This window comes from Arachis stenosperma, chromosome 3 (assembly GCF_014773155.1).
Source record: "Arachis stenosperma cultivar V10309 chromosome 3, arast.V10309.gnm1.PFL2, whole genome shotgun sequence".
NCBI lineage: Eukaryota > Viridiplantae > Streptophyta > Magnoliopsida > Fabales > Fabaceae > Arachis > Arachis stenosperma.
Window position 1 is genome coordinate 27,982,576 of NC_080379.1, and position 22,053 is coordinate 28,004,628.

The 22,053-nt window shown below is 31.6% G+C and overlaps 2 protein-coding genes and 1 long non-coding RNA gene across 3 annotated transcripts; 2 read left to right on the forward strand and 1 right to left on the reverse strand.

Annotated features, from left to right (window-relative positions):
- Positions 1 to 1,910: 1,910 nt before the first annotated feature.
- LOC130967983 (phospholipase A1-IIdelta-like) lies at positions 1,911 to 5,386 on the reverse strand. The gene is made up of 2 exons (XM_057893054.1): positions 4,774 to 5,386; positions 1,911 to 2,807 (listed from the first exon to the last, which is right to left on the reverse strand). The coding sequence occupies exons 1-2, from the start codon at positions 5,255 to 5,257 to the stop codon at positions 2,053 to 2,055; spliced, it is 1,239 nt and encodes a 412-aa protein (XP_057749037.1). The 5' UTR covers positions 5,258 to 5,386; the 3' UTR covers positions 1,911 to 2,052.
- Positions 5,387 to 6,103: 717 nt separating this feature from the next.
- On the forward strand, positions 6,104 to 8,071 carry LOC130970273 (uncharacterized). Its single transcript, XR_009082034.1, has 2 exons — positions 6,104 to 6,555; positions 7,648 to 8,071. It is a non-coding gene; the product is annotated as an uncharacterized LOC130970273 (long non-coding RNA).
- A 4,723-nt stretch (positions 8,072 to 12,794) lies between these two features.
- Positions 12,795 to 20,573, forward strand: LOC130968961 (membrane-bound O-acyltransferase gup1-like). Its single transcript, XM_057894494.1, has 20 exons — positions 12,795 to 13,242; positions 15,030 to 15,241; positions 15,355 to 15,413; positions 15,609 to 15,790; positions 15,894 to 15,942; positions 16,507 to 16,610; positions 16,694 to 16,758; positions 17,131 to 17,201; positions 17,706 to 17,765; positions 17,901 to 18,014; positions 18,377 to 18,501; positions 18,593 to 18,644; positions 18,844 to 18,906; positions 18,989 to 19,098; positions 19,179 to 19,271; positions 19,371 to 19,452; positions 19,546 to 19,623; positions 19,784 to 19,859; positions 19,940 to 19,989; positions 20,091 to 20,573. Exons 2-20 carry the CDS (start codon positions 15,100 to 15,102, stop codon positions 20,130 to 20,132), a joined length of 1,617 nt encoding a protein of 538 aa, XP_057750477.1. The 5' UTR covers positions 12,795 to 13,242; positions 15,030 to 15,099; the 3' UTR covers positions 20,133 to 20,573.
- Positions 20,574 to 22,053: the final 1,480 nt, after the last annotated feature.

Consider the following 22,053-nt stretch of genomic DNA (forward strand, 5'->3'; position numbering starts at 1 on the left):
AAATACTAATTATTTTAAATATTGTTAACATTAAAAATAATTAACCTTTAATTTTAATTATAATTTTGTAAAATATATATTTATAGTAATAATTATTATATATTTTTTTGTTTAATCTCTTTTAATAAAAAAAATTATATATTTTTATTAATTATCCCGTACAGTGTACGGGAACATACACTAGTTACAATAAATAATAAAAGAATTTCACTAGAAAATCAACAGGAGTCTAATCAACAATACACCAACAAGTGTTTTTGAACTGCATTTTATACTAATTAATTGTCATTAATTAGTGATTATTTAAATTTTATTTTTTAAAAGATAAAAAATTAATTATTAATAATTACCTCTTTTTACTTTAGTTCACTTTTTACTATTTATTACGCAAATTCTAATTCTTCTTTCAAAAAAAAATTTCGAAACTCCAAAAAAAATACCAGAACATAAGATAAAGAATCACCCAAATCCTAAGAAAAAAAACATACAAAACATAGGATAAAGAATCATCCAAGACTAATAAAAAGAATCATCCAAATCCTAAGAAAAAACATATAGAACATAGAAAAAAGAATCATCCAGAGAATCATCCTTAATTTAGAAAAAAGAAACATAAAAACTAGTTAAAAGAATCATTTAAAACCAAATAGGAGGAGAAGAAAAAGAGTCGCAGGTGGCCGGCGACAACGTCTTGGACAGTGTTGCGTGGACGGTGCGGACTCACAGTGGCACGTTGCGAGGAGGAAGCCATAGAGGTCGCGCATCGCGAGTGGAAGAGTCGCCATGGATCGAAATAGTTGATCGCTCGTCGCGAATGAGGATTTGGCGGTGGCTGCGTCACAACGGATAAGGAGCCGTTGGGTGCAAATTCTGCACTGTCTGACGCAACGGATAGAGGCCGCGATGGTGTTTGGCGGTGCAAATGTATTGAGATTATAATCCATGGCAGTGGAGGCGGCTATGTCCAACGAAAAAAGAAAATAGCGAGACGCGCGAAAGAGGCCACGCAACGTGACGAAAGACGTGGCGGTAGTTAATGGGCGGCGCCGAAAACTGCGTGAAAATGACAACTTTGTGGAGGGAGAGATTTGACTGTTTCCAAGTGAATGGAGGGGAATTAGATTTTTTGTGAATTATTTTTATTGTATACTATAAATATGATTATAATTAATAAATATAGATAGAATCTTTTTTATATTTTAAATTTTAATTTTTAAGTTTTTATTTATTTATAAAATTTAAATTATAATAGAGTTGATTTATATTCACTAGTAAAAAAGATGTTTGCTATACTTTTCCATAATAAAATCTTTTTTTGAACTCAACAAGATTCAACCCAGATAAAAGGAAATTGAAGGGAAAAGAGTTGATTCACGACTTACAAAATAGAACACCCTATCCATAGTACAGCGTGTTATTAGGACCACCATATCCACGCGAATTAGTCAAATTAATATAATTCAAAGAGGGATTATATCTAATTCAGTTAACTATTTCGTGACACACAATAAGTTTTTGAAGTAACATACGACGACGACAAATAATGTTATCACATTTTGGATTATGATTTATTTTGCCATTTTGATTACACAAACAGTGGTTGTTTATTAAAAAAAATAGTTAAAGAAAAACTATAGACATATATTAAGAGAAATGTTTTGTCATTTTAGATTATGATTTTTTTTTAGTTGTTTAGGTATCCCTCAATCGACAAATCAAAAATTAATTTATCGCAGATTTATATTTTATTCTACACAAATTTATTTTTGTCTTTGATGAGCCAAGATTTGAATTCATTATTCACATTGTTCATTATCTTCATTGTTTACTTAACAAAATTGTTTTTTTTTATATATTTAAATTAACACCGATTACTTTTCTATTTTCTTTTCAATAAAAATGTTGTCCTCTAACATTTTCAGCATATTATTATTTGTATTTACTGAATCAACACATACATACTCTCATTATTTTCACACTCACAAGTGCTCATTTATAAAACAAAATTAGTATAGACACTTAAGTTTTTTTATCTCTCTTTCTTATTCCCATTCAATCATAATCTTCAGGCACAGGTATGTCCTCCTCTTCTGGGGCATCCAGGACCCACTCACCATCGTCCCTTTTCACCATCCCTTTATTCTTCTCAACCCACCATAACCCAGGCACGCGGTACTCATCCTTCAAGAACTCACAAGACTTGTTCACAAGAGCCAAGCTTCTCTTCACTCTCAACTTAAACTCACCATGCTTCCCATTCCACCCCGCCACCACATGCAGCATTGCCTGCAGGTTATGCCAGTCGCTAGGGTTCTTCGAGTCCCTCAGATTCCGCGATTTTCGCGTATCGATCTCGAGCTCCACGCCGGTATATTCGTACCCTAGCAGCCTCCCTGGGTAATGAGGAATTACGTCAATCACGTTTCTCACATGAAGAACCTTCAAGTTATTGAAACTCTTCACTCTCTCGTTGAATGCCTTGTTCCCAATTTGGGGTGAACCAAAGACGAAAGCGGCGACGGGGACGTCGGTGATGCCGTTTTCAACGAGGTCGAAAGCGCTCACGATGGATAAGGATGCACCTAGGCTGTGCCCTACCAGGACCACGCTAGGGTTCTCGTCTTTGTAGAGTTTCAACAAGGCTTTCACTTTGGTTAAGACTTGTGTCCTTGCGCTTAGTTTTGTGAATGGAGATTTTGGATCTTCGGAGGTGTAGATTGTTAGCCAACCCTTCATTACTTTGGGGACGTCATCGTCTTCCTCGCTGTCGCTGCTGCTGCTGCCATCTCCGTCTTGGCTTTGTCCAAGTTTCTGCATTAATTAATTTGCAAGACTTTCTTCGGTTATTGATTAGATTGATCTAATTGATACACATGGGAACAAAATTAAATAAAATAAATTAAAGTTAAGTTCAATTATTTATGTGCTTGCAACTGGGATGTTTCATATATATTTTTCAATTTTGCTAGATAGACGGTGAAAAATGGGTTATGTCCTAAACTCACTAAACATAAACAAACCTAATTAATTTAAAATTAAAATAATTGTAAAATTAATTTTTTTAATTAATTATTTACATTTTTTATAAAAAAACGTTATTTTTTTATATTTTCTCATATATTTTTTTATCAGAAATAATAAGAAACAAATTTTATTTTATATTTTAATTATTATTAAAATAGTTAAATAATATTAAATATAATAAATATATAATTGTAAATATGATAAACATAAAATTATAAATATTAAATTAAATAATTAAAATAAATTTTAATTATTGTTTCATATTGATCAAATGAAACTGTGAATACAGTTTGGTATCTATCAGACTCTTTAATCTAAATTTGTCAGTATCTAAAAATTTTATCTCAAATTTAAATATTTTTTTTTTGTAGAATTTAATCTATTCAACCATTTTTTTATTTGGAATAGGACACCTAATTTAAAGGATATATATAATAACCCATTAATGGTATGATATGTGCGTTTGTTTTACAAAATTGTTATTTAAATATTAAAATTGGTATCCACATTTTTTACATTTAAAAACAAAAAAATATATGAAAAATAAAAAATGAGCGAGTTTGAAAATAATAAGGCTAATATAAAAATAATACTATTATTTTTAGTGTAAAATAACATTATTCTTTACATATTTTAAATATATATTTTATATTTTAATACGTATTTTATATAAATAATAAATAATAACTTAATTAGTTGACGACATACATTGTATTTATACCAAAACGATTAAGACACCAAAAAAAATGCCAAAACTATTACTACAAATATTTCCACGGAACTAAAGCCGTCCTGCATATTCAATACCGAATTGCAAAACAGAATATTTTTGCTTACGTAAAAGAGTCTTCATCAGAAATTCTTTTCCTCTTATAACCCAAAAATAAAATAGAAAATCGAAAAGAAAAGAAAAATTATTTTATTGGAAATAAACGTGTTAGTGTATATTTGCCTATTTAGATTTGCGTTTGTTAAATCGAATGAAATTAATTTTATAAAATTGATTTTGGATAAAAATAAATTTGTGCCAATATAATTTATGTTCGACTATACTAAAATTAATTTTAAAAAAAAAATATTATTTAAATAATATTAATTAAAATTATTTTTAAATAAATAATTATTAAAAAATACATAATATTAAATTATAATAATATTTTTTTAAATATTTTTAAATTTTCGTAATTTTTTAGTATATTTTTTATATAGTATTATTTATAGTATTTTTGAAGTTTTTTAATATATTATAAATTTTTATTATTATTATTATTTATGATTAATTTTTTAATTTATTTTATCTAATGAAATTAATAAATTATATTATAAAAAAATAATAAATATAATATTCAAAAACTATAATTATAAAATTATACAATATTAAATTAAAAAATTAACAAAAAATAAAAATAATAAATAATAAAAAAAAGTTTATATAAAAAAATAATAAAAATTTCATCAATAAAATAATAACATATATAAAGAGTAAAGTTGCTAGAAAAATAGCCATGAAGTTTTCAAACCCACCCTTATTCATGCAAGTTCTTTTCCATCAAATGACTTTTTGCATCATCATATTTAAAAAAAAAAAATCAAAGTCGAACGATCCTTCCGTTTCTTTATTTAACTTTTTTTTTAAACAAAAAATACCCAATTATAAATTACTATTGCAATTTTAAGCATTTATGACAATTTCAAGCCCATTCCACATATATATGCAAAAATATAATAAATACCTTAAACTCTTAGCATTCAACAAGCCGGTTGCAGATTCAGGAGCAGCTCCAAACACATCAATCCACTCAAAGTCCCGGGTGGTGCCGCGCCACACAACATAGATCTCACGCCGGTTCAACTTCTTGCTGACCTCATCAATCGTCACAGCTATGTACCCGATCCAGTTGGACTCGCGGTCCCACGCCTCACGTGAAAGGGAGTGCAGAAGAAGCGCTTCGGGGACGGACACGCGCGCGGTGCCGTACAGAAAGCACGCGACAGTGTAACTTTCGAGATCATCAAACATGACTTTCTTGAAGAAAGAGGGCTTCCCGTAACGGCTGGAGCCGCAGTAGGGGGAGTTTTTGTCGTTGTTGAAGGCGTCATAGGTGGCTTGGATGAAGTCGCCGCAGCGGAGGATGAGGTTGAGGAGGTGAGGGTGGAGCGGGTCAAGGAGATTCTCCCAGTTGTTGCTTCCCAAGAGTTGGTGCCATGTGGGGGTTGTTGTGGAGTCTGCCATTGGTAGTGAGAGGAGGGAGGGTGAGTCTGAGTGTCAGTGTGTATAGTAGTTTTTGTTTGGGTGGGGAGTGGGAGAATGTGTGGTGGGAAGAGAAAGGGACGATGTCATGTTTATGTGGGGTAAGACTTTGATTTTAGTCAGATATGGTGGCTTGTTAAATAATTAAAGGGGTGCTTTCTTAAAGTTGCTTTTCTTTTTTTACTTTTAAGTTTTCAAGAGTAATGAGGATAATAATACATGGAGAAAGGACCGTTGGTAACATAAGTGGTTATAAATCTTTCGATTAAAGAATCAAAATAGTACGTTAATTATTTTTTATATGATGGATGAAATGGTGTAATACGTTGATATGAGTTGAAATGGGTATATTTCACAAGTGTGATGTATAATGTAAATCGTTACTTACGATTTGTATAATAAAAGAAATCGTTATTCACGATTTCATAAATCACATTTTTTTTAATTAAAAAATTCAAATCGTGACTCATGATTTCTTTTATTTTTTTGTCTTATATGAAATCGTAACTAACGATTTCTATTAACTTTTTTTAATTTTTTGTCTTATTTGAAATGTTACTCACGATTTCTTTTTATCCCATATCACTACATTACACCAAAACATCATAATATTAATGAAAAACACCAATAACAACACAATATAAAAAAAAAATTAGCCAAAATAGTACTCGATAAGGATTATTTTTGATTGGTCTATTTATAAAACTGATTAATTTATTTTTTAAATTTGATTCGGCCCGGCCGGCTTACATAACCCGGACCGGGTCATTTTTTTTTCTTTTACTTTGGTAAACGACATCGTTCAAAACCCTACCCCTCACTCCTCATCATCTCCTCCCTCAACGTTACTTTCTCGCTAAAGCTGAGCTCTCTCATCTCTGTCACTGTGGCTCAGTTGCTCTCGCACAAGCTCTCTCCCTCTCTCGGCTCCGGTCTCTCTACTGTCTCCGGTATCCCACTCAAGCTCGTCGTCCCTCTTTGTGCCGTCACTCACCACCATCTCGCATCAGTCGCGCTCACGCGCCTTTCCTGCCCTCGTCGTCGTCAGCGGCAGAAGCAGCAGGTCCCGGGATTGGTCGTCGTCATCGCTCCTTGTCTCATCACCGTCTCACACTCAATCCCGCGCCTTTGTTGCCATTGTTGTGCTCGTCGCCGCCGCCGGCAGAAGCATCCGGTTCCGGGATTGATTTTCGTTGTCGTCTTCTTGCTTCGACTTTCGCCACCAGCTTCCTCTTCGCCGTCAGCTTCCTTCGCACAACCAGAAGCTGGTCTCCAATTTGGTTAGTTCCAACAAATTCCCATGTTCTTTCTTTTTCAATTTTGTTGTTCTAATTCATCACTGCACTTTGATTTTGCCGCTGAAATTTATTGCTGAGAATATCACCGAACTAGATTTCCTATTGCTGATAATCATCACTGAACCTTGAATAATTTGTTATTGAGCTGAAATTTTCTATTTACATTGTGATTGGATTGAACCTAATTAGTTGTGACCATATGTATACTTCAGTCTAGAAGTTGGATTAATAGTTTATTTAGATAAATATGTCTTGGGGATGCTGAACAGTACTTGTAAAAGTTGTTGCTGCAAGCATAAAATTTAATATTAATTTGTTACTCGTTTATATTCTTATATAAAAAAATTACAATGGTAGAATTAGCATTGTGTGAGCATATTATGTATTGTGAGATATTTTGGTGATTAGCTAACATATTATTTGGAGTCTATCTAAAGGTAGACGAGGCAGGATAATTGTTTTTTGGAACTTTATCCATGCATGTTCTTTGGTTGTTGATATGATGACATTAGGGTTCTGTCTATTAAGCTCTAATGAATTTTCATTTTTAATGGTTTATTATTTTGGTACATAATTAATTTTAACATTATGTCAACATTTTCAAGAAATCAATTACCTTTATCTTAAATAATGTGTTCTGTTTTTGTTATCCTGAATACACTAAGGGACAGTGCAAAGGCAACAGAGCATAGGAGTGCATTCAACAAATACAATATAAGGGGTCTGTTTTGATACCTGAATTGGTTGAATTTGTTATTGATTATCGTCACTAAACCTTGAATTTGTTGCTGTTTTACTCAAATAATTACTTAGGTAAATCTTTTTGTTGCTGAAAGTTATCATGAATGGAATTTGTTAGTAATTGAACTTTAAATTTGTGGTTGTTTTGCTGAATAATCAGAGTTAATTTTTTTTGTTGTTAAAAATCATCTGAGTTGAATTTGTTATTGATTATCGTGACTGGACTTTGAATTTGTTGCTGTCTTTACTCAAATAATCACCTAGCTCCTTTAAACTTTTACAACATGACTTTGCAGTTAATGTATTTTGTATTGTGTTCCTTCATCATTGTAGCTTGTGCCTTTGAATCAAATGAAAAGATTTGTCAATGAAATTTCCTTGCAAAAGTGAAGGTGGCAGAAGCTCCAAACAGATTAAAGATCCCTCACGTTCATTGCTGCAACACAGGCAAGCAGCTTTGAATAGAGTGAAAGGCTCACTTGACTGCTCTCAATTGGAGATTAACTGGCATTTAGATCCATCGTAATTCCACCATTCAATGTATTTTAATGAATTAATAACAAAAGATTGAAAAAATTGGCAAAACATAGGCCAAATATTTAATATCAACTGTACTATAGGCATTGATTCATTGTTGTAATAGAAGTTACCTATAATGTATTATCTTGAGGAAGCTTATCCTCTTATAGCAAATATTAAATTCATACATGTAATCGAAATATGATCTTTATCAAATACATTTGAACTTTTCCGTCAATTTTCATTAGTTTTAATCAAAACTCTAGTATATAAATTGATTCATTTGCAAAATATAAAAACAGAATCATATGAAGCACGTAACGTTATTAATTCAATTCAAAATGATACATGATTCTCGTTCATGGTGTTAGCTTGTCATTTAGTTGGAGAAGAAGTGAAGAACTATAAAAATTCTTTTTTATTCTGAGTTCCAACAATGCTCATCATCAAATAGAAACTTAGAATAAATTATATTAAGAATCAGGATAATATATATTCTCTTCTCTTTATCAATTATAACAACAATATTGGTACTAGTCTTTTTTAAAAAACCAACCAAAAAAAAATATAACATAAACAAAATAAAGATATTAAAATGAGTCAAGGCAACACCAAATCATATGAATTGTTGCAAGTTCTTCTTTAATATCTACATTGCATATACAAAACTTCAAGATACAAATATGCAGGACAACGATAAATTCAAATTCTAACAATGGCACAAGATTAGTTGTTTACACAGAAATTCACTAATTTTGTACTTCAAATTCAACAATGGCAAAAGAGGCACCCCCACCCACTGAGCCATTTTATTCAATCATCCGTAACTCTGTTTGAAAATAACAGCACAAGTAATAGAGCTTTTTTAGCAACAACACCCACAATCATCTCATCATCATCATCATTAATCACTAAAACTAATTAGCACCTCAACAACATTCTTGCTATAATAATGATTCCAATCTTCTTCATCAGCATTCCTTTGTCTTCAAGTACCACAATCCATCAAGATCAAAAGACACACACTAAATAAAATCACAGAAGACTTACCGGAAGGAAGAGCGGCGAACGGCGAAGAGGCTCACGGACGAGCTGCGACGAAGACCGGCGAAAATGCTGCTGCAATGGCGATGAAGACCGGGCTGGAGGCGGCGACGTTCAGGCTGCGACGAGGGAAGGCGACGATTCTGCCTAATCCCTCAGGCGGAGACAGCGACTTTGCGATGAGGCCGTGAGAGTGAAAGACCGCGGCAGTAAGGGGGGAGGACCGGCTAGAGGAAAAACCCAAAATGAACCGTTTATAACCACAAATAAAAAAGAAAAAACCGTTAAAGATAAACCGAATTTTGGTTTAATCAATACTAGGTGTCGAACATTAATTGGTAGAAATAATGTGTCTTTAAAAAAAGATGTTTTTTTTATATTTATCTAAGTCTCGTTTCTTAATTTTATAAAAAATAAATTAAATTTAATATTTTATTCTTTAACAAATTTTAACCATGCTAAATATATATACATTAAAAATAATTATTAATATAAAATTTATATTAAAAATAAATTAAACTATATATATAAAAATATATAATAACTAATTTAAATAGTTAATTTTAATATATAAATAATATTTTAAATAAATTTATATACATTTTAAAAATTTATTTGTCTTAATAAAATTTATTTGAAGATTATTTCTCCACGTATACTAAATATTTATTCGAAAAGTATTAGATTGGTCTTTTATGTTTTGGTGTAATTTTGTTTTGGTCTTTAAAGTTTAAAGTGTACTATTTAAATCTAAAAAAGTTTCATTAATTTTAATATAATCCCACCGTGAGATCAAAGTTAAATAATTAACGAAATATCCTATATGACAGCAGTATAAAAACAAGGTCATTAATCTGGAGAATAAGTACAAGCTCTAGAGACACAAAATCAACCATAGATACATCAATACATTTATTTATCATTCTTCTCAACTCTATAAAAATATTTTATTTAAATTGTAAGAAAAATGATAAATAAATATATTGATGTATCAACGGTTGATTTTTGTACCTCTAGAGCTTGTACTTATTCTCCAGATTATCGACCTTGTTCTTGTAACGCTGTCATGTAGGATATTTCGTTAATTATTTAACTTTAACCTCATGGTGAGACTATATTGAAACTAAATAAAATTTTTTTGGATTCAAATAAGACAATTTAAACTTTAAGGATTAAAACAAAATTATGTCCAAACGTAAGGGACCAATTTAATATTAATTAAAACTTAATTGATTTCTAATAAATTTTGGATCAATAATATTTGGTCTTTAATAAAAATTTATTGTTTAAAATGTATGTTAAAATTATTTTGTCAACAAATTTATCTCTTTTATTATTATTTTTAATAATTTTTTAATATATATAAACTAATATATCTCTAATAAATTTTATTATAACACAATTAAATCTAAAATTATAATTAAATAATAAATTAATCGCCTTTATAAATAAGTCAATCTGTCTCAAAAAAAGGATTTAAGTAAGAAAAAATTAATGGTAAAGATTTTCTTAACTTTCTCTATTGAATAAAAAACAAAAAAAATATTTTAAAATTACTAATGCAGTAATTCAATAAATTACGGGATTATTTTTTATTTTGTCTTGTACTAATAGGATAGTAATAAAAATGAGAGAAGATGAAAATGCAGTCATAAATCCTGATTTAATTTTCAAGTACAATAAATTACAACCCTAATTCATCGAAAATTTTAATTTAAAAAGTCCTAATAATTCATCTAGAATCTTAATTTTTACTATAATTAATTAAATTATAGACACCAATTTTAATAAATTACAACCCTAATTCATCTAGAATTCTAGAACTTAAACCAAATTCAAAGCCATTAAGCTTACGTCAAGTCTAGCCAAACTTCTAGTTACTAATCCAACTTAAAAAAAAGGAGATTACATAAACTCTACCGGAGCTTATATTTCTGAATCACCACCAAACTTCACTCAACCAGGCCTAATTAAATCATTAAGTGCTAACTTATGAAGAACGGACACTTCTTTGAGTTACTATGTTCTCGTGTCTGACATATTTTGGTTACGACATTTATTGATACTCGTCCGACACATATATTGTGTCTAACTGTGTCTTAATAAAAAATAAAAAATTTTCTCCAGACACGCTTGGACACATTTAAATACCATCACGTGTCAGCGTGTCCAGCCTTATTCTTAACATGTATTTTTGGAATAAATTTAGAAACAGTATATATTATTTATTAAAACAAAAAATATTTTAAATACTTTATATAATTAATGTCTATTAAACTAGTTATGCTTTATGGTACAAAGTGTTGGACGACCAAAGGGGAGCACGAATACAAGTTAAGTGTGGTAGAGATGAAGATGTTGAGATGGATGAGTAGTCATACACGATTGGATAGAATAAGAAAAAAAATATAAGAGAGAGAGAGAGAGCACCTATTGTGGAAAAAAATGATAAAATCGCTTCTCAATAGTTTGGATATGTGAGAAGAAGATTGACAGAGCACCCAGTCAAGAGGGTGGATGAGATGGAAGATAGACAATGGATGAAAGGCAAAGGAAGACTTAGGAAGACCATCCATGGGGTGGTCAAACGAGATCTATATATAAGCGGTCTCTCTGTAGACATGATAGAGCTCAATGACGTCGTTTGATCTATGTAACCAACCCCACCTAATGCGACAAGGCTTTGTTGTTGTTGTATGTTTTAATATCAAAAAATTATCAAAATATCATTATGATTTATTTAAAAAATACTTTATATTATATATATATATGCATGTCTCCGTATCCTATAGGATTTTAAAATTCGTGTGTCAGCGTGTCCTATATCGTATCATATTCTGTATTCTTGTCAGTATCTGTGTATCATAAGTGCTAACCCAACTTAAAAAAAAAATCCTTGTTCAAGCAATCAAAAAGTTTATTACAAAAAAAAATTATGATTTTTTTAAATTATATCACCTTTTTTTTCTCTTTTCTTTTACTGTGATTCTTCCCATACTCAAATTACTCTTTACTTGTATACAAAGAAATAAAATAGAAAAGATAAAAAATAAGATTATTTTAGTAAGTTCTTATAGAAAAAAGATGAAATATAAATTGTAAAAAATATATTTTGTGTTTTTTTTTTTGGGTTCATCCTTAGAAGATTATCAATTATATGGTTAATATATCTAAGAATGAATTTTTCTCAATTTGCTACTGTCATATCTTTTCTCGACCGTTTACACAAGTTGTGAATTCTCCAAAAATTTATGGGCTTATTGATTGATGATAAATTGATACTAATAAATTGATTACTGGCTTGTTCTTGCTAGGTCTTACTTTTTTTTTTCTGTTGTTAAATTTTGTTAAAATTTCTTGATTTTGTTGTTAATGATTGTGCTGAGCTTGTTAAAATTTAGTTGAAAATTTTGTTAATTTTTGTTAAAGCATGTTAATTTTTGTGTTAACATTGGGAAAACTATGTTAAAAATTTGATGGTGCATCTTTTAGGTATCTTTTATCATTATCTGAAAACACATTTGATTGGATGTTTGGAAAACATTTAATACTATCAATGTATTAAGTATTAACTATTAAACAAAGATGTTTTATAATTCTATAATATAGCAATAAACATGTTCTATAATTTTTATTGTGTTGATGATTTATTGATTGTTTTTTATTGTGTTGATGAGAGTTGTTCTATAATTTATTTATTATTTTATTTTAAAACAGTTTTTTTCGGTTGGATTACGGTTAGACCAGTTGAACCAATAAACCAGTAAATCAGTTATTAGAGCGGTTTGATGACGTTCGGTTTTCAGAACCTTAATTTTTTTAAAATCCTCCACCCCAAACGACGTCGTTTGACGTTTTAATTTAAAATAAAAAAATACCCAGCTGAACTAAGCCCCACGCCCCCAGCCAACCCCCAGTTCTCTCACTCACACACTCTAGTCTCGACGGCACCCCATAGACACAGAGGCAGAGCTGGAAGCTCATCTCGGTTCACCGCCACCACATGCTCGCCGCCTTCGCCGCACCTCTTTCCGGATCCTCCTCGTCGTGTGCTCGCGTCTGGCCTCTCTCCTCCGTCTGAATTCGGCTGCTCGTGCCTCTCTCGCCTCCGCGTCTGCTCGAGCGGTGCTTCCTGCTCGTGTCGTCGCCGCGCCTCCCTCGCCTCTCCCTCTCCTCACGTCTCTGCTCGATCTTTGTCGTCCCTCGCGTGCTCGTCGCCGGCGGTCTTGCTCCCCATCCCTCATATGCTGCTGGTTCTCCGCGTTGTAAACATAAGGAGAAGGACTGCCGCAGTGCCGCCAGCTTATCCGCGTCACATTTTCGCTCATTCTCCTTCATACTCTGCTCGTTGGAAGATCACCGAAGGTTACTTAATTTTTCTTGCTTACTTTTTTCGTTTTTAATCTGTTCATAAAAAAATGTGATTTGGTTAATTTAGTTTTTAATGTGTTCAAGATGATTTAGTTAAAAACAATTAGTTAATTTTGTGTGTGTTTGTGAGCTCTGATCTCTTATGATGCTATGTATGAAATGTAACTGACTAATTGCTTGGTTTTGAATTTGTGATGAGACTTGAATTTGTTAATTTGTTGAATGGGAGACTTGAATTTGTTGAATGAAAAGCTTTCTAATTACTAATTTAGTTATCGATTGCTGATTTTGTGTTGGTTTGCTAATTTCGAATTTGGAAAGAAAATCTTGTGGAGAATGGTATTTAATTATTTAGTTTTACTTTGTGGTTATGATATTATGACTCTCTAATAAAAATAATAGGAATGCACCTTATTTTCAATTTTAATTTTGAGGGCCCTGAAATTACTATTGTTAGAATTGATTGTTAATTGCCTAATTGATTGTTAATTGTTAATAGGCTCTGTTGCTACAATGTGAATGTTAATTGTCTAATTTCAATTGATTGCTAATTGCATAATTGATTGTCATTGTAATAGTGTGATTATAATTAGATAATAGTCTCTGTTAGAATTGATTGTTAATTGCCTAATTATTAATAGGCTCCGTTGCTGCAGTGTGATTATTAATTGCTTAATTGGAATTGATTGCTAATTGCCTAATTGATTGTCACTATTATTGTGTCAAATTAAGATATTATTGTAATATTGAGTAATAATCTGTCTATTTTCGTATTAGTGATTTTAGAAATTGAGACTTGATTGTTGTTAAAGTGTTGGTGAAGATATATATTTCAAAATTTAATTTTAAGATTTTGACTATTTTATACTTTTATTTAAGTAGGACCGGGTTAGTCGGTTCAACCCGTAACTCACCAGTTAAACCAGTGACTTAGTAGTCTGACTGGTTCGGTTTTGACAACTATGCTTTTTTGTTTTCCATCTCCAGGTACCTCGTCCCTTCCCTGCATCCTACTTTTGGATCATATTTGTTTGTGTATTGTTATACCCCTATTGTTTCTGCCCTGATAATGGTGAACAAAATTGCTTGTTGAAATTGATTCGAAATTGGTATCACAAACTTAATCTGAGGTGCTTCTGTTTTATTATCAAATGTGCTATGCAGAGCATGACGTAGTAGCTCCTGGATTGCTGAAACATTGTGATTTGATCTTCGAATTCAGTTTCCTTTTAGTACCATGTAGAAAATTGGTTAATTTGTTGCATGGTTTTGATTATTTGTTTACTTTTGTTATTCCTGGTTAGTGCAAAAGTACACTGATGGTGGTTTTCTTTTAGATTTTATTGAGAAATTATTGCTGGGATATTAAATAACGTGACTTACTAAAACGGACATTGCAGTGTCAAAATCTTATTAACATGCTTTTGAAATGAGATTTCCTTTGAAAAAACGTGGCTAGATTATCGAAACTCAAAAATACTAAAAACTTGTTATAGTTGACTGATGTGGAAGGAGAAGGAACAATTGGGTTGCAATGGTCCAGGAAACTTTTTGTAGGGTCTGCACTCTCCATAGAAACTCAGCTCCTCCTTTTATGTACCCATTATGGATCTTCTCTCTTCTTTTTCATCAAATCTTGTCTCCTCTTTTTCTTCAATTTTTCACTTTAGTTGTTTGTCATAGAGTTTGCAGAGTTGTCTAAAATTGTGATTATTTTATTAGTTTTTTTGGCCAAAAAATAATCTGATGTAATTTGAAAATTTTCCTCTGTGATGAAACAGAGAATCATGAAATTGCCTGTGTCGAGGTGTTAACTAGAGGATCTTGGCTTTCTTAATTTACAAATAGCAAATGGGTACATCTGCTGCGAACAAGGAAAACTTCAAAGGCAGTAGAATTGAGCCCTGGAAGCAGAAAGAACTGTATTTTTTGGTGACTTATGCTTTTGTTTTCTATGTCATCATCATTCGCCGTTCCCTTCAACTCTCTCATGGTGAAACTCTTATTTCACATCCTCCCCCCCCACCCACAAAACAATTATTGTTTGCTCAATTGTATTTTCACTTCCTGTACTTAATTGGTGAACATTGGGATTGATTTTCACAGATTATGGCAAGCAATTATTTGGTTTACGCCCAGGATGGCTCATACCTAGGCAACTCAATGTATGTGCTCTTTTCTTATTATTATGAATTTATGATCATTCTATAAAAAGAAAATTGAATTTATGATCATCTTCTTTCTAAGAATTTCAGTAGTTGGCTAGGTTGCTCATGCGTTTCTTTTCTGTTGCTGTTATTCTTGGCTTGATCTCTTTCTTCATGCTAATCAAATATATGCCTGTTCTGTTATGTATAAAGGATGTCACAGATGCTCAATGGAGGAATTTGCGAGGAAATATACCTGTTCTTACTGTTGTCTTTGGCATTTTTACTCTGCTTGCCAACTTGATGAGGGCTTTTTTCAATTTAAAAGTGGGGGGAATGTCCATTATCTGGCTTTTATTTTCTTTGACCTATCTATCATATCTACATGGAGCTTGGTACAGTTTTTCTTTATGTTCTACATTTAATGCTCTTTCTTTCTTTCACTATTGGCACTCTTTACCTTGTTCACTCTAACTCCGTGTCTGTTTCACTTTGCAGCATCATATTTGTCCTATCAATAGCAACTGTTAATTTTCTTCTCGTGAAGGTGCGTGTAGTGAAACAATAAATAATATTTCAATATTTCATCCGTGGAATGAGTAACATTGACTTCCATTGTTAATTTATCATGTCATAACAGCTCTAGTTTTCATTAAAGGTTATTTCCCTCGGACTGCTTAATATTGATGTCTATATTAAATTTATTAAGGCTCCTTGTATTTCATTTTTCCCATTACAAATATTGTGATGACTGAAGGTAGCTTCAAAGAACAGTCTTAAGAGTTTTGTGGTTAAATGTTGGAGTAATGTGTATCCCAATGACGAGCATAGAAGGGTCTCCTTTTGTAGGTTGGTTTTGGGCTTACAATGTAAACAGATTTTAGTCTGAAAGAATAAGAATGATCAAAATATAAAATGGCTTTTAAACTTCTGGACACCACTATAAATATACTTAGGAGTTATGTTGCTTTTGCTTGTTTTTTTTCTTTACCTTTTTCTTTTATTTTCCTTTTTTTATTTTAAATAGATCTGTAATGTTCTTATGTGCAGTTCCACATTTATCATGTTATCGTTATTTCCACAGTTGTCATGTAAAATTCTGTTTCTGCAGATATTTGCACAGAAGAAGTACTTTCCACTTGTAATTTGGAGTTACAACTCTTTTTTTCTTGTCTGTAATCGCATTTATGAAGGATATTCATTCTCAATTTTTGGGTAAGATGAGTCATATTGGTTACATCGATATTATATGGTAGGAGTAATTCTATTCTCGCCTAAGGTTATGTATTATATTTTAGGCAACAGTGGGCATTTTTGGACAATTTCCGAGGGACTTTTAGGTGGCACATATGCTTCAACTTTGGTATCTATTTTTATTATTTGTTTTTGTTCCCATAATACCTATAATAGACTATGTGTTGCTAACCATATATCTCTGGCCGCTTTCTTTTACCCATTCTGTTGGTGGAACTATTCTCATGCATATCCAGCTGATGCATAAAATTTGACACAGCTGTTTATTGTCGACTTCAATAGTAGTTTCAGTTTGCAGTGACATATTTAGAATACTTATCATCAAGAATATTGAAGTTCGGTGATATGAACATTTAAATTAAAAGGGACTTATTGTGCTTTTTCTAAGATATATATATGTGCCTGTCTTTATATTTTGGTTTTTGCATAATCAGTGTGTAATGTGATAAGAAACATTACTCAATGTATTTGTTTGTGGCAGTTGTTTTACGCATGATTAGCTTTGGCTTTGATTATCATTGGAGAGATCAAGATTCTCATTTTGATATGGAGGTATTTTTCTTTTAGTGCATCACTTTCCTGTTCTGAATACAAGTTTATACTCTACGGTCTCTCTGAATGGTGATGACAGTTTGAGGATCTGGGAATAAATAATGCAGCTTTATTACCTTGTAACTTTTGACATAACCTTTAGAAGCTTGATTTTTTCAGTATCACGCATAGTGTAGGCTGAATTAAACATTCATATAAATCTTGAATACCTCTTACAAAGGCCGTGTTTTGTAATGTAACCCTTGCTTGATTAGGTTCTAGTTTTCTATTATGGTTTATGAACAACCTGGTTATGTTCATGTTTTTAAGAGAAGACTATTATAAGGTTGTACTCATGTTCCTTAAGCCATCAAATTTATAGTTTGCTATCATGATTTAGTGTATCTAGTACACATGACCTCTTCTAGCTCAAGATCTGTTGCCAAATTCTGTGACTTTATGCTTTTGTGTATTTTACATGATTCATAAATACTTGGCAATATTTTAGTCTTTTTATTATTGCAGAAGCATTGCAAACGTTGTCATATTTGTAAATCAGGAAAATCTTGCTATCAAGCTTTACAGGTTAGGATATCTGCCAGTTAATCAAGAATCTTCTGTTATTTTTATGCTTTTTAAATGTTTACTTCTATTGTTCTTCTTTAAGTTCGGCATGTGGATGCACAGTTTTCTGGTTCATAATTTTAATTCCATTATCAGGAGAGCAGACCACAGAATGACAAGTTTGCATATACCACATACCTTTGTTACTTGCTGTATGCTCCTCTTTACATTGCTGGTCCAATATTGAGCTTCAAAGCTTTTGCCTCACAGGTCTGACTGTAACTTATATTTCTCTTATAAGCTCCATGTTTGATTTTCAGTTACATTTGTTATAGTTCTAGGCTTTCTGAAATTTCGATTGATGAAGTGAACCCTAACCTGTCATTTTCCATCATAAAATTATATGTAAGATATGATTTGTTTGAATATTAAGAGAAACCAAATTCGTTATTGTTTGGAGATTCAATTTCTTAATTGACAATTGTTAAATGTATTACAATAACAACAATGACAACTAGGTAGATGTTATACTTTCTCTTCCTCAACATTTCTTGTGTCAGTAATTGCTGGCAAATGTTTTTAAATGGCAAAGTTTCTGGTTCGTTGATGGTATTTTTCTATTGTTTCTGCAGCTAGAAGTTACTCAAAATACTCATTCAGTTAAGAATGTGGCACTCTATGGTTTCCGTTGGCTATTTAGTCTTCTCCTCATGGAATTGATGACACATTTGTTCTATTATAATTCATTTGCTAATAGGTTAGAGTACTATCAAGAAAGTCCATGTGTTATAATTAATATTTTATCCAATTTTTATTCTGTTAACTGAAATAGTTTCTTCATTACTTAGTGGTTTGTGGAAGCACATGTCTCCCATGGATATCTTCATCATTGGATATGGGGTAAGAGGATACATGTTCATCATCTTTAAATGGTATTATTGAGACTAATGGCAACTCCTGATTCACTCAACAACCTAACCCAGTGGGATAAAGTTCAGTATAGGTGGTTGCTGTTGCTGTATCAAAAATATTGAAAAAATAAAATTTCCAAATTCACTCACCATAGTGTTTCTCATTCTTTGTTACATATTTGTTTCAGGTCTTAAACTTCATGTGGCTAAAATTTTTATTGATCTGGCGCTTTTTCCGTTTCTGGTCATTGGTATGCTACTTGCTCTTTAACCCTCTAGAATAAATGTTAAAAGTTTGAATTTAGGTCATTAATTTGGAATGATAAGTTGTAGATAAATGGAATTGAGGCTCCAGAGAATATGCCAAAATGTATTAATAATTGCCACAGCTTGGAAGACTTCTGGAAAAATTGGCATGCTTCCTTTAACAAGTGGCTTGTGAGGTGGAACTGATTCTTTTGGGCTGATTTTGCATTTTATTTTTCTTGGATGATAGCAAATTATTGATCGAGTAGAAATTCAGGTACATATACATTCCTCTTGGGGGATCTCAGAAAAAGCTACTGAATGTATGGGTTGTGTTCACATTTGTTGCCATCTGGCATGATTTAGAGTGGTATGCACCCTTCATTGGTAACTTAAATCCATTCTACTTGTAATATTGGCATATTCTTTGACCTGATATCTTATTCTTGATTATCCTCTTGGACCTTAGGAAGCTTCTTTCATGGGCATGGTTAACATGTTTATTCTTTATCCCTGAGTTGGCTTTAAAATCAGCAGCAAATGCATTTCAGGTAAAGCATATCCTTGCATTTCTTCTTCACTGTTCCATTGTTCCAAAGTCATTAATCTTTTTGTTTGACATCAAGTTAAATGTGGTTCATCAGGCTGAGAGTTCTTTTGGGGAATTCATATTTCGTGAAATCAATGCTGTTGCTGGTGCAATCACAATTACTTCCCTCATGGTTTGTCCTTGGATGTACTTTGGAAAGCTATAGCACATATGAATGTTTTAATTCTTAGTTATTCTACATCTCTACTTGCGGCTTACTTGATCACAATTTAATTATGTGGAAATCAACGATAGTCAATTTCTAATTTTAGTGCAATGACTTTTCTTGACAGGTGGCAAATCTGGTTGGTTTTGTTATTGGACCCAAAGGCATTAATTGGCTTCTTGATTCTTTCCTTAGCAAGGAAGGTTTGTCAATATTTTTAGTCTTCTAAACTTTGTTGCAGTTAAATACAGTTTAAAATTAATCTGGTAATTCCATCACTCAGGGCTGCCTGTTCTCGGTGCAATGTTTATCACATTTTACGTGGGAACAAAGGTGTGACATTTTCGTCATTTGCATTGTGAAACATTCCAAATAGTTTTTATTCTCTTTGATTCCTTTTTTAGTTTAGTAATCTTATGTCTAAGTTCTTGCAGCTTATGTTCCACATAGAGGAGGCCAGAAAAAGGTCACGTTGAAATGAGACAATTTACCTGATCATAATACTTGATGCCAATGACCAAATTCATGTTTATTGCCACAAGTTTCAATCCTGAAACCAGACAGCATGGTGAGTGGTGGTTCTTGACCAAACAAATTCCCCAATGCATTGTGCATCGAATTCGGATCCAGTGCCTTCGAATTTTGTACACTAAATGGAAAAATCACAGTTGACTCGGGACACGGGAATTAGAACTTGATCACATCTCACTTCTGCTTTGATCCTTTGTTTGGTTTGTTTTAGCTCCTTGGACTATGTTTTTTGCAAGTTGTCATTAGTAATTACCGTGAGCAGGTGCAATATTTTTGCGAAACATTTCGAACCCCATTTTTAGCTTTTATTTTTCCATAGTCCATACGCAGTTATGACTTTTGATAGATGCGCATCACGGTTTACAACTTTACATACACGTTTATTTACATTATTAAGCTTCGAATGAAACATATCATAACAAAATAACATAAGAAAAATTTCAAGTGTACCAGAAACACTGATGTTTCAGTTGTTTTAACCGTTGATCTGAATTATAAAAAATATATATAATATATATTAATTAAAATCAACAGTTAAAATAATTGAAACACTGGTGTTTCCAATATACTTGAAATTCTTCAACTAGCATAAATATCTGGAAATGTATTACATTGGCCGATTCAAATAATAAATACTCGTAATAACAACATTGGCCGATTCAAATAATAAATACTCGTAATAACAACAAACGAAAGACTTGTGAGGCTGAACATATGAGCAAGCCCATTACCTTATATCAATACAATATAATTGCGGATACAGGACACGATGCGATTTGGGATATATGTATATGTAAATTTAAAATTCTTATAAAATACTTGAACACGATATATATATATATATATATATATATATATATATATATATATATTATAGATAAATTGTAATAATATTTTGGTATTTTATTGATATTAAAATATAAATTAATTTTTTAATTATTTTTAATATTTTTTTAATTATATAAAATATTTTTTATTTTAATAGTTAAGAAGATATATTGTTTCTAAATTCATTTTAATAATTCATGTTAAGAATAAAGTTGGACAGACTGACACGTGATGATATTTAAGTGTGTTCAAGCGTGTTTTGAGAAGAATTTTTTATTTTTTATTGAGACACGGTTGGACATAGATGACACACGTGTCGGGCGAGTGTTGATGTGTGTCGTGTCCGATACGCGAACACGAAAAATCAGATAAGTGTTCGTGCTTCATAGAATATTCATGTCTCAAGTCTTTTCAAGTTATGAAGTGATAAGGTGAAACGAAAACCACAACGATGTGGTATTTGTTGCATGGAAGGGCACAATAAAATATCTTGTCCATTAACAAAGGACATTATGCAAATCAATGCCAATTGTGCAACTTGTCATGGTATTATGAGAACCTTTTTGAGGAAGACTTGTGTAGTATCATGATTTTTTCGTAACTAAACGACGTTTTGGTTTTCACTGATTAATTTTATTTTGTCGTTTCTGAGCCTTGTAAATAAAATAAATAATAATATAATTTTATTATTATGTTATTTATTTATTTTATATGCCATAGTTATAATAAGGTTTACATAATAATTTTTTTTATTATCCTTATCGAGTTCGATATCTGTCGATATAAGTAAATGGTATTCTTTGATGGATTTAGAGTTACTAATGCTCTATCATATACCTTTTATCATTAAGTTACTAATGTCATTTATATTAGTAACTCATATATGTTTAACCCTATATATATTATTACTTGTGTTTTGATATACCCAGTTTTCATAATTATCCATTTAAGACATTTATAACTTAAATCGCTGACTCAGCAGTTTAAGGAAGTGACATCCAACCCCGAAGCGATGGCAACGAAAGACAACGTTCGTAC